The sequence below is a fragment of the Salmo salar genome, chromosome 19, assembly GCF_965601325.2.
Source record: "Salmo salar chromosome 19, fSalSal1, whole genome shotgun sequence".
Classification (NCBI taxonomy): Eukaryota; Metazoa; Chordata; class Actinopteri; order Salmoniformes; family Salmonidae; genus Salmo; species Salmo salar.
This window is the reverse complement of record NC_138309.1, coordinates 48990239-49003422: the sequence shown is the minus strand read 5'-3', so window position 1 is coordinate 49003422 and position 13184 is coordinate 48990239. Positions and strand designations below refer to the sequence as shown.

General features: G+C 42.4%; 1 protein-coding gene across 2 annotated transcripts in view; it reads left to right on the top strand.

Annotated features, from left to right (window-relative positions):
- The window catches only part of LOC106578887 (carbonic anhydrase-related protein 10), a 330090-nt gene that overhangs the window by 312963 nt on the left and 3943 nt on the right, over positions 1-13184 (top strand). For both annotated transcript variants that reach the window (XM_014158123.3, XM_014158122.3), the window contains exons 5-8: positions 4847-4942; positions 7102-7174; positions 12356-12510; positions 12755-12929. In XM_014158123.3, coding sequence (XP_014013598.1) covers positions 4847-4942; positions 7102-7174; positions 12356-12510; positions 12755-12929 — 499 coding nt within the window. The remainder of the gene's footprint in view (positions 1-4846; positions 4943-7101; positions 7175-12355; positions 12511-12754; positions 12930-13184) is intronic.

Sequence of the window (13184 nt, the reverse complement as noted above, 5' to 3'; positions counted from 1 at the left end):
CTCAAGAAAGACTGAGGAGAGGTCAGGGAGAATGTTTGAGGCAGAAAACATTTCTTAATATACTTTGTTTCTCTGTAAATGTACAGCACATTTTCCACATCTTTCTGCAAAGTTCAAGAGAAGTGGAAAATATGTGAAATAACAGTAGGCGATAGTGGGCCAGGGTTAATTGAGCCACCCCTTGAGCCACCCCTTGTTTCTAGGAAACCATACACAAATTGAATCTTGTGACCAAATATTTAGGAAGAGATCATGTGAAGGAACAAACCACATGGAAAAAGTGGTAAGCAAGTTAGGTCCAAAGAACTATTTTTCACAAAGTCAAATTAATTTATTGTGTTTATAGAAATCATTATGCTTTTATCTAAACCAAAGTCAATCGTTTTTTAAAGATTTTATTTATACACCAGTTGGGGTCTCTATAAGCTTCAATGACGTCCCAAACCTAGCATGAAAGTCCATCTTTGTAGCTGTGTGGGTTAATATAGTCACAATGTTTGCCTTTGGTTAAGTTGAGCCAATGGCCACCATACCCCATACAAATTATGATTATATTGTATTTTTGTATGCATAATATTCATTGTATTTTTGCAATATGTCATGCATATGAACTCAAGATAGTGCATTTTATATTGATACGGAGCAGACACCATTATGCCCTGTGTATACAAACGTAAAACAAGCAGGGGTCTAGCCCCCCTTGAGGTTCTTGAGAGAGCAACCAAGGAAGTGAGAGAAGGGAAGAAGACAATTGGAGCAGCAGCAAGGGATGAAAAAATAGACTGAATGACACTGAACAGGTACAGAAAACAAACATGTACCTGTTTGAAAGAGAGGCTATGACAAAGTAGCAGAGGAACACCAGGTCTTATCTGATGACATGGAGTCTGAACTTGATAAAGAGAGGCGACGACAGAGTAGCAGAGGAACACCAGGTCTTATCTGATGACATGGAGTCTGAACTTGATAAAGAGAGGCTATGACAGAGTAGCAGAGGAACACCAGGTCTTATCTGATGACATGGAGTCTGAACTTGATAAAGAGAGGCGACGACAGAGTAGCAGAGGAACACCAGGTCTTATCTGATGACATGGAGTCTGAACTTGATAAAGAGAGGCGGTGACAGAGTAGCAGAGGAACACCAGGTCTTATCTGATGACATGGAGTCTGAACTTGATAAAGAGAGGCTATGACAGAGTAGCAGAGGAACACCAGGTCTTATCTGATGACATGGAGTCTGAACTTGGTAAAGAGAGGCGGTGACAGAGTAGCAGAGGAACACCAGGTCTTATCTGATGACATGGAGTCTGAACTTGATAAAGAGAGGCGGTGACAGAGTAGCAGAGGAACACCAGGTCTTTTCTGATGACATGGAGTCTGAACTTGATAAAGAGAGTCGGTGACAGAGTAGCAGAGGAACACCAGGTCTTATCTGATGACATGGAGTCTGAACTTGATAAAGAGAGGCGGTGACAGAGTAGCAGAGGAACACCAGGTCTTTTCTGATGACATGGAGTCTGAACTTGATAAAGAGAGGCTATGACAGAGTAGCAGAGGAACACCAGGTCTTATCTGATGACATGGAGTCTGAACTTGATAAAGAGAGGCTATGACAGAGTAGCAGAGGAACACCAGGTCTTATCTGATGACATGGAGTCTGAACTTGATAAAGAGAGGCGACGACAGAGTAGCAGAGGAACACCAGGTCTTATCTGATGACATGGAGTCTGAACTTGATAAAGAGAGGCTATGACAGAGTAGCAGAGGAACACCAGGTCTTATCTGATGACATGGAGTCTGAACTTGATAAAGAGAGGCGACGACAGAGTAGCAGAGGAACACCAGGTCTTATCTGATGACATGGAGTCTGAACTTGATAAAGAGAGGCTATGACAAAGTAGCAGAGGAACACCAGGTCTTATCTGATGACATGGAGTCTGAACTTGATAAAGAGAGGCTATGACAGAGTAGCAGAGGAACACCAGGTCTTATCTGATGACATGGAGTCTGAACTTGATAAAGAGAGGCGGTGACAGAGTAGCAGAGGAACACCAGGTCTTATCTGATGACATGGAGTCTGAACTTGATAAAGAGAGGCGATGACAGAGTAGCAGAGGAACACCAGGTCTTATCTGATGACATGGAGTCTGAACTTGATAAACATATCAAGAATTGTGCAGACCAGTTTAGTAGCCTCAAATGCAGAAAACGTACCTATTAATTGGCGCATAGAAACAACATCCCTGTCCCAGACAGCTGCTCAATAAATGTAATGGTGAGTGATATTGAACAGAGGTTTACAGTGCCTTCAGAAAGTATTCATACCCCTTGACTTATTCCACATTTTGTTGTTACAGACTGAATTCAAAATGGATAAAATTGATTGTTTTCGCTCACCCAGAGACAGAAAGTACATTACTTTGCCAACATTTTTTGCAGTTTTACTTTAGTGCCTTAATTCAATCAGGATGCATGTTTTGGAATATTTGTATTATGTACAGGCTTCCTTCTTTTCACTCAGTCAATTAGGTTAGTATTGTGGAGTAACTATAATGTTGTTGATCCATCCTCGGTGTTCTCCTAACACAGCCATTAAACTCTGTAACCATTTTAGTCACCATTGGCCTCATGGTGAAATCCCTGAGTGGTTTCCTTCCTCTCCAGCAACTGAGTTAAGAAGGACGTTTGTATCTTTGTTGTGACTGGGTGTATTGATGCACCATCCAAAGTGCAATTAATAACTTCACCATGCTCAAAGGATATCCAATGTCTGCTTTATTTGTATTTTTACCCATCTACCAATGGGTGCCCTTCTTTGCGAGGCATTGGAAAACCTCCCTGGTCTTTGTGGTTGAATCTGTGTTTAAAATTCCCTGCTCGACTGAGGTAGTCATTCAAAAATCATGTTAAGCACAATTATTGCACACAGAGTGAGTCCGTGCATCTTATTATGTGACTTGTTAAGCACATTTTTACTCTTGAACTTACAGTTGAAGTTGGAAGTTTACATACACCTTAACCAAATACATTTAAACTCAGTTTTTCACAATTCCTGACATTTAATCCAAGTAAAAATTCCCTGTGTTAGGTCAGTTAGGATCACCACTTTATTTTAAGAATGTGAAATGTCAGAATAATAGTAGAGAGAATGATATATTTCAGCTCTTATTTCTTTCATCACATTCCCAGTGGGTCAGAAGTTTACATACACTCAATTAGTATTTGGTAGCATTGCCTTTAAATTGTTTAACTTGGGTCAAACGTTTTGGGTAGCCTTCCACAAGCTTCGCACAATAAGTTGGGTGAATTTTGGCCCATTCCTCCTGACAGAACTGGTGTAACTGAGTCAGGTTTGTAGGCTTCCTTGCTCGCACACACTTTTTCAGTTCTGCCCACACATTTTCTATGGGATTGAGGTCAGGGCTTTGTGATGGCCACTCCAATACCTTGACTTTGTTGACCTTAAGCCATTTTGCCACAACTTTGGAAGTACGCTTTGGGTCATTGTCCATTTGGAAGACCCATTTGCAACCAAGCTATAACTTCCTGGCTGATGTCTTGAGATGTTGCTTCAATATATCCACATACTTTTTCTTCCTCATGATGCCATCTATTTTGTGAAGTGCACCAGTCCCTCCTGCAGCAAAGCACCCCCACAACATGTTGCTGCCACCCCCGTGCTTCACGGTTAGGATGGTGTTCTTCGGCTTGTTTTCAAAACTGTTATATTTACATGAATTCTGTTTATTTCCAGGGATAAACAAAATCCTGAAATATATGTAGATATCTTTGTTAGAAATAATACTAAGTTTTCCTTGATGTAGTGATGATAAATGTAAAACTCTCAACTTACCCCACTCTCCCCTATTGTGTGAGAATTTTTTCCACAGTTCCTGTCGGTTTCCCAGGAATCCTAAGTGTGTCTGCTTGGTAAAAGAACATGTGGGCTGCTCTTTGAATAGTTGTTATTGTCACAAGGTCACAAGTTGAGCTAGATGTGCATAGACACCGCCCACATAAACACATCATTAAGAACCTGTAGAACCATAAAGGTGTGAGTAGAACTTTACTGACACCTTAGTCAACACAACTTCAAAAGGCTTGAACAGTGGAAACCAACAAACCCTAGTCTCTGGAGAGTTTGTAGGTGTGAAGGCGTTTGTTTAAAGGTGCAGTGCAGTCAAAAATGTGATTTTCTTGATTTTTTTAATGATATTTCCACACCGTGAGGTCGAAATAACTCTGGTAGAGCTTTAAAAAAAAAAAGAAACGCCTTGAATTGCAGCCTGTTCAGGTGGGATGACATCACAATGTGATCAGATTATTATGACCAGTTATCTTTTATTTGTCTACATGTGCGCCTACTTTAAAGAGGTAAGCAGGCTAGAGTCTATAGCTGATCCTATCCGCCAATCAGGGCTGTGTATGTAAATATATTAACGTTTGTATCAACATGCCCACACAATCAGACTGAGATTTTCTATGGAAAAAGGCTCAGGTAAAATAAATGATAAAAAATATATTTGGAGATAGTTTCATGAAATAAACACACACGGTCAGATACATCATTGGACGCCAGTAAGACTATTTTTCGCCGTTCGTGTCGGCTAATGGGGATCCTAATAAATCAAATCAAACAGTGATTTAAAAATTCTAAAGACTACATGGCTTTAAGACGTACGTGACTCAGCACAATTTATTATGTGGAAAAAGGTGCTTTAGTGCGGGGCTTGACCAGAAGCCGGCACACAGCAGCTCCACAAGAGCAGACATTTCTACAGTCTATTTGAGCGATGTCACTTGAGAGATTTTGTTGTATTCCTGACATTTGTTTTTTCATCTCCAGGTTCAACTTATACACTACAACCACGAGCTGTATACCAACTACACAGAGGCAGCCAAGAGCCCCAACGGACTGGTCATAGTGTCTATATTTATGAAGGTGCGTGTCACACTCTCACAACTCCAACCTTTGACCTCACAATGGGCCTCAATGTGTCAATCATGCTTGAATTTGTACCTAAAGTCTTCCTATGAACGTTTGACATGTTTTTGTGGGGGGACTATCATGCAGCACAGTGTGATTTAATCCAAGTTGTGATAGGCACCCGTGGATTTATTTTCAGGCTAATTAACTTGGCATCGAGTCACAGTATATCATCCCGCCAACAGCTCCATGTACCAGATTGACAGGCTGAGGGACTAGTGATGATCCCTGTATGTATTAGCTAGCTAGCTAGCGCTACGTTGCTACTTGCTAATCCTTTTTTGACGGCATCCAAATGGTCCTTTAAGAAGGTCGCCCTGCTCTCAACCCCAAAATAGATCCACCAGAGAACTAGTTATCCTGGGAGCGTAACATTGTTTTCCCTGTATGTGTCAGCGGGTATGTGAGGTGGTGAAATAGCTTTGTCCCTCTCTCGCTAGCTTTGTTATGTGGGCTTCTTGGGCCCGGCTCAAGGCTGTGGAAGTTCTTGTATTCTTTGTGCTACAGAAGTACTGCGTAGTTCAGATGCAACGCTATCAGCTAGCTACAGTAATTAGCTTCCTTGTGTCAATGGCTCTGTCTGTCAGTCACACAGGAGGACATGGTGACCCGGGTCAAACCTATTCCTCTCTGCTAACCACTTACAGAGATGGGATAGAAGAGCTACAATTTGAATAAAATATGTGTTTGCTTTTGCTGTCTGAAAGTTATTTTAGAGGTCAATGTAGTGGTAAAGGTTCTAAAGTTATAATTTTGAGCACTCACCAAATGTAATTACATTTTCAATTGTATACCCCCACACACACTCCCACCACTATAACAGACAGAGAGGTAGGCCATTGGAAGGGATATGATAAAGCACATTTCACACCCCCGTCCTCCCACTCATCATGAAATCAATCAACACTTCACTCTCATCCTCTCTAGTCCCTCAGCCTGGCCCTCAGTGGTAATGACTCCAAACTCCAGCCATCTTGAAGTAGCTTGTTTAACTAAGGCTCTCAGATCAGTCCCGTCTCATTGTTAAAGCCGCTGAAGAGATGGGAAGTGAGGTAATTAGTGGTGTCCTTCACTCTCTCGGGAACCCATTTCTCGGTATTGTGACTCATGCTTCCAGGGGACCATTAACACCCGCACACCCACCATTTTACCCTTTCAGTGACTCAGACTGCCAGTAAGTAAGGGCTTCCTTTGGGAATCAGTGTCCTGAGCCGCTATTAGAAATGACAATGGGGGGGGGGTAACTGTGTGGGGTCACCTGTGGAAACAGACACACAATGGAGGAGGACATAGTGAGACTGTTGGACACTAAATGGAGTTTGAGTCACCTTCAGCCATATCTACTAGACTAGACAGTGTTTGTCTAGGATGTGACAGTGTCACCTATGTTTCTTCTCTAGATGTCAAATTGACATATGTTGTTGAACAGTTCCTCTCTGTAGCTACTTTTAAGTTTACTTCACAATTTGGAGAGAACTCCCTATTTACATTTTGCAGAATAACATGTCTGCATCCCCCTAGGTGATTTCTCCAGTAAAAGTCTTCAAAACATCTGAGAGAGAGAGAGAGTAGTGACAAGGGACATCCATTGCTTTTTAATCACTTAGCCCCCAAGACATCTTGACAATTAGAGCTGTGAGGATGAGAATGGGATAGGAGGCTGAGGCTAGGGACTAAGGGTGATTTAAGGGAGAGTGTGGAGCATCTTTACCCGATTAGTGTGTTCCAAGCCGACTCTGGACTCCTAAGTCTTTAGACAAAAGCTAGGGCACTACAGGACAGCTAAAAGCAGTTCAGACTCTTTAAAGTGGCTCTCTCTGGTGTTCAGGCTTCCTTAAGGTTGTATCCTTCCTTGAGACGGACTGGTGCAACTTGTATTATGCGCGTAAATCATGCATTGAAGTCAAGGGGAGATTTGATGCATGCTTGCCTCAAGTTAAGATTTGGCCCTAAAGCGAATGCACTTGAATTGCTGGTGTCATATTGTTAGTGCGTTTTGGTTAATTTTGTAATGCACTGTCGAGATTGTGGAATATGGAAGTCATTTGCGATGTGTGTGACTGGCTTTGATGTGACTGTCTATGGGTGATTCTTTCTCTTCTCTCGCATTCCAGATTGCGGAGACTTCAAATGCATTCCTGAATCGAATGTTGAATAGAGACACCATCACAAGAATAACATATAAAAGTAAGTAGAGATGCAAATGTACTGTAGGGAGAAACACAGTGGAACAGGTCAAAGAGTAGTTGGAGAGACTACAGTAGAGACAGCTAGGGCTGTTAGACGGCCATATTAGAAAGGCACATGGCTGCTCAGAGAAGAGAAACAGTTGGATTAATGGGGTTGAGGAGAGGCTGAGTAAATACAGTGACCCCCAGTGCATTGGAGGTCTCAGAGGCATCAACGAGCTGTCATAACCTCGCACGCACATACGCACACACAAACACAGCATCCAAATGGAATGATTAATGCCAACGCGGATTCCAGAGATGTGTGGTGGCGGAGTGGGAGTAACAAGACTGCAGGGGTGAGGTGGTAATATAATAGAAACATGATTGATGTTCACAGATTAAGGATTGTCTTTTTTGTTTTTCTTTACCTTTCAGGGTGTATATGTCTTACCTGTAGGCTAGGGGCTGGTGAGCATGCTGATGTTGTTGTTCTAGTCTAGATAGATACACTTTGTGAAAGTGAATAGCAGCTAAACTCCCAGTCTAAATAGAAGGAGCAGCTACTGTGACCTCGTCACAGCAAACATAGTACCTTTTATTATAAACTGAAGCCACAACAGATGACTACATATTGAGTGTGTTAGCGTAGTAGAGAGAGAGAGAGAGAACAAGTTATGGAGAGAGAGAATGATGGAGAGAGGGATAAATAGGGACAGAGAGAAGAGAGATGCAGAAATTCTACACACTAAAAATGCTAGCTTAAAAACAACCCAATTTGGGTAAATATTGGACAGAACACACATTGGGTTAGTGAGCAATGATCTACCAGGTCAGATCAGAAGACTGGAGGTGGGGTTTAGCAGGGTCATGGCTTTTAGATAGTTATTTTTGGCCACCCGTGATAGTAAATGTTATTCCGGTTAATCTATTCTGTTGTATTGTCAACATATGTTAAGGTTGGGAACTGACACTTTTGTAGCTTTAATAGGGTTTACACAAGTGTATGAGTATCTTTTAAGTGCCAATGCATATCCCACTGTTGGGATAGTTAACACTTTCTTATAATACCATGATGAACATGAATGACATATATGCTCACGTGTTGCCAAAAATAACTATCTGGAAGCCACACCCCCATATGCGAAGCTGTCATCAAGGCAAACGGTGGCTACTTTGAAGAATATCAAATATTAAATATATTTTTTTGTTACTACATGAAGAGGGCACAACAAGGAGACTAAGGAGACTGAAAAGATTTGGCATTAGTCCTCAGATCCTCAAAAGGTTCTACAGCTGCAACATCAAGAGCATCCTGACTGGTTGCATCACTGCCTGGTATGGCAACTGCTCGGCCTCAGACCGCAAGGCACTACAGAGGATAGTGCGTATGGCCCAGTACATCACTGGGGCTAAGTTGCCTACCATCCAGGACCTCTACACCAGGCAGTGTCAGAGGAAGGCCCTAACAATTGTCAAAGACCCCAGCCACCCCAATCATAGACTGTTCTCTCTGCTACCGCATGGCAATCGGTACTGGAGTGCCAAGTCTAGGACCAAAAGGCTTCTCAACATCTTTTACCCCCAAGCCATAAGACTCCTGAACAGGTAATCAAATGGCTACCCGGACTATTTGCATTGTGTCCCACCACTCCCCCCACCAGCCCGACTAACCGGTGCTCCCGCACATTGACTCTGTACCGGTACCACCTGTATATAGCCTCGCTACTGTTATTTTCACTGTCATTTTACAGGTTTTTTTATTTCTTTTTTTAATCTATTGTTTACCTAATACCTATTTTTTTACTTACAAATTTCACTGTTGCTTAGGGCTTGTAAGTAAGCATATCACTGTAAGGTCTTGTCATGACATGGCCCTTTCTGGGTATAGATCGTGGCATCCCCCCCTCTCTCTCTCTCCTACATCCAGGTTCTGTTATCTCAGGTCATAAATTCCTGGAGGAGACTCTCTCCATGCAGAAAGAGAGCCACATAGAGAGAACAAAGGATTTCACATGGCAAACTCCTAAATCCCCATAATGGGAATTTGATACAAAAGGTCCACTTGTGAGAAGGTGGGAATGGTCCGTGGACACTTAAGGGACGGGTATGATGAGTGTGTTTCATTTGGTGACCTCAGAGAGGACAGGAAACACATAACTAGATCTCTGAATATGTACATTTCTCATCTAATTCTTGTATAAAATGAATGGGTAAAGATGAAACTATTTGTGAAATGATGTAAGGTGATGTTAAACCTTTAATGAAAGAGAATTGTATTCCCTTTAAAGTTTAACCAAGTCATTGGCCCGCCCCCGTGAGCACAGACATGAGCTTGCATCATGGAATAGCCCTTTTCTACTGTTACAAATAAAAACCCCACCTGAAGAAATCCTCTTCAGACCACAAAAACCTCAGCGTAAGCCAAGGTTGCAATGGTTGTTGAATTCCTAACCATACCATGTGGAGCATTGGCTACACGGGTGGAAATGATTGAACTCTGAGACTATCGATCCCGACAGAATAAGAGCAAACCTTAGATACTACTTACTAGTCTGCAGCTAGAAATTATGTCAACCTGGGATGCGAAGACTGACAACCACCGAAACACCTATCTATGAAAACATTTCTTGAATGGTACTCGGAAGTATGCATTCTAACCACGAAAGGCAGAGAGAGAGAGAGAGACGCTCGGACGAACTCTCCAACAGACATACGAACGATTCCAACAGAGATCACGACGACACACTGGGCGTAAATATATTGATTGATTGCAATTATTCCTGAATGAGTGAGTGTTCATGTGCAAAGGATTAACATTTCAATTAATATAATTATCAACTGTGTAGTGACTCCTTTTGTCTTTTCTGCCCTTTTCAGTCCACACCCACTTCCCTTTGTCCACCAAGCCGTCATATGGCTTAGCCCACTAGGGAACCTCCCCTATCATTTCCTCCATGTCTACTGTGTTGTCTGTTTATGCATTTCTGTGATTATTTAGTTAATTACTAAATAAATGATTAAGACAATTGGCGTATGGATGATTTATAGTAAAGGCTGGGTTCGTGCAGATAACCAACAATTTACGGCATTTGGAATGAGACTAACGTGAGGTAAAGAATAATTCATTCATTAGAAGACTAATTGATCAGATATTAAAATATCTGAAGAGTTATATTAGGAAAATTATAACTTTGTAATCCGAAGATTTTCCTTGGTGCCCCGACTTCCTAGTTAATTACATTTAAATGATTAGTTTAATCACGTAATAATAATTACAGAGAATTGATTTGATAAAATAACAGTCTTCACTTTATTGATGCCAAAGACACGACAGTCTACACCTGTTGTATTCGGCGCACGTGACAAATAAACTTTGATTTGATATGTGTTATTTCATAGTTTTGATGTCTCTACTATTCTACAATGTAAAACATTTTAAAATAAAGAAAAACCCCTGGAATGAGTAGGTGTTCTAACTTTTGACTGGTACTGTATATGGGAGGGGTTGAGAGTAGCTGAAGGATGGGACTAAAAACAAGCAAAAGATAACTATTGTAAAATATACTGTGTCTGTAAAATGTATATAGTATGTATAAACTGGAAGTAGAAGCCTAAGCGTTTTTGTCCATTAGTTTACTCCAATTAGGGGATGGATGAAAAACAAGGGGGGTTGTCAAGCAGTCTGCTATACCAACAGCCTGTCGTGTAGTCTGCTATACCAACAGCCTGTCGTGTAGTCTGCTATACCAACAGCCTGTCGTGCAAGTCTGAGAAATACCAGCTCAATGTGAAATTAGCAATTTGCAAAACGTCTACATGCAAATGATGAACACATCGGTTAGAGTGGATGTAAAACATTTTGTGTCAGACGATTGCTAGGAGTGGTGGTAGGAGTCCGGCGCAGAGAGCAGAGGTACGGAACTGTGTGTTTATTTTAATCAAAAACACAACACGAACAACGCCAACACAAACGGCGTGGAAAAAATGCCAAGTGCCCAAAACAGGTGCACAGCCAGCCTACAATATCAGAGTCATAAATCGCCAGCACATCCAATGCAAAAACACAACCTGACGCTAAAATAATCCCGCACAACACTGGGCGGGCTAACCAGGCTTAAATAACCAAAATCTAAAGACAAATGAGGAACAGGTGCAAACAATAAGACAAACCAAACGAAATGGAAAAAAGGATCAGCGGCGGCTAGTAGGTCGGTGACGACGACCGCCGAGCGTCGCCCGAGCAGGCAGGGAGCCACCTTCGGTGGGATTCGTGACATTTTGACACTTTAAGACAAATATATCATGTATATTCTAAACTAAATTTTAGCTTGAGAGGACATGAAATGTGATTAAGACAAGCTTGCAATGCAATGTTCTACAATACTGGAACTAGGGACCCACACGGGATGCAGGGTTTTGTTCCAGCCTAGCACAAACGCATCTATTTCAACTAGTAAGTGCTTGTGTTGGACCTGAGCTAGGACACATGCACACTCTGTAGCTCTCCAGGACCAGGACTGAAGAACTCTGTAGCTCTCCAGGACCAGGACTGAAGAACTCTGTAGCTCTCCAGGACCAGGACTGAAGAACTCTGTAGCTCTCCAGGACCAGGACTGAAGAACTCTGTAGCGCTCTAGGGCCAGGACTGAAGAACTCTGTAGCTCTCCAGGACCAGGACTGAAGAACTCTGTAGCTCTCCAGGACCAGGACTGAAGAAGTCTGTAGCTCTCCAGGACCAGGACTGAAGAACTCTGTAGCTCTCCAGGGCCAGGACTGAAGAACTCTGTAGCTCTCCAGGACCAGGACTGAAGAACTCTGTAGCTCTCCAGGGCCAGGACTGAAGAACTCTGTAGCTCTCCAGGACCAGGACTGAAGAACTCTGTAGCTCTCCAGGACCAGGACTGAAGAACTTTGTAGCTCTCCAGGACCAGGACTGAAGAAGTCTGTAGCTCTCCAGGACCAGGACTCAAGAACTCTGTAACTCTCCAGGACCAGGACTGAAGAACTCTGTAGCTCTCCAGGGCCAGGCTTGAAGATCTCTGTAGCTCTCTAGGACCAGGACTGAAGAAGTCTGTAGCTCTCCAGGACCAGGACTCAAGAAGTCTGTAACTCTCCAGGACCAGGACTGAAGAACTCTGCTATAATAGAATATTAAGATGTAATATTGAAACCTGTCTATCTTGTCCATCTTCTCCAGATGATGCATATTTGCTGATGGGCCTGAACATCGAGGAGATTTACCCAGAAACCTCTAGTTTTATCACATATGACGGGTCAATGACCATCCCGCCTTGCTTTGAGACAGCCACGTGGATCCTGATGAATAAGCCGGTGTACATCACACAAATGCAGGTCTGTCTCTACAGTAGCTTCTTACTGCTTAGTTACATAAGACTGTCAAACAGCAATTATGTTCCTCCACATGGATTGTTCTCCCATTCATACTGAAATAATGCCTTTTCTTCACTTCCGATCCCCTCTCATCTCTGCTTCCCTAACCTCTCTCGTTCCTTCCCTTCATTTACATACTCTACCTTTCCATCTTCTTTGTTCATGGACCTCCCTTCCCTCACCTCTCCTCCTCTCTCCTCTCCAGATGCACTCTTTACGACTGTTGAGTCAGAACCAGCCATCTCAGATCTTCCTGAGTATGAGCGACAACGTTCGCCCGGTCCAACCTCTGAACAACCGCTGCATCCGGACCAACATCAACTTCAGCATGCAGGGCAAAGACTGTCCCAACAACAGGGCCCAGAAGCTCCAGTACCGAGGTAAACACAGCTCCAATCCACCCACCACTGCCATTTTGTTAGCAATTTATTTAAACTGACTAGCAGACATTTACAAAATGGCGGTGAAAGAGACATGGACATTTACGTTGGTTGTTTTCTATATGGCTGCTTGTGCCCCTCATAAAGCAAAATACTACCTAAAAGATAGTCTTATCAGCTTTGTAAGTATAGCCTTAACGTTTATAGATATAAAAATAATGATTGTATATTACTTATCGTGATATTATAGCAATA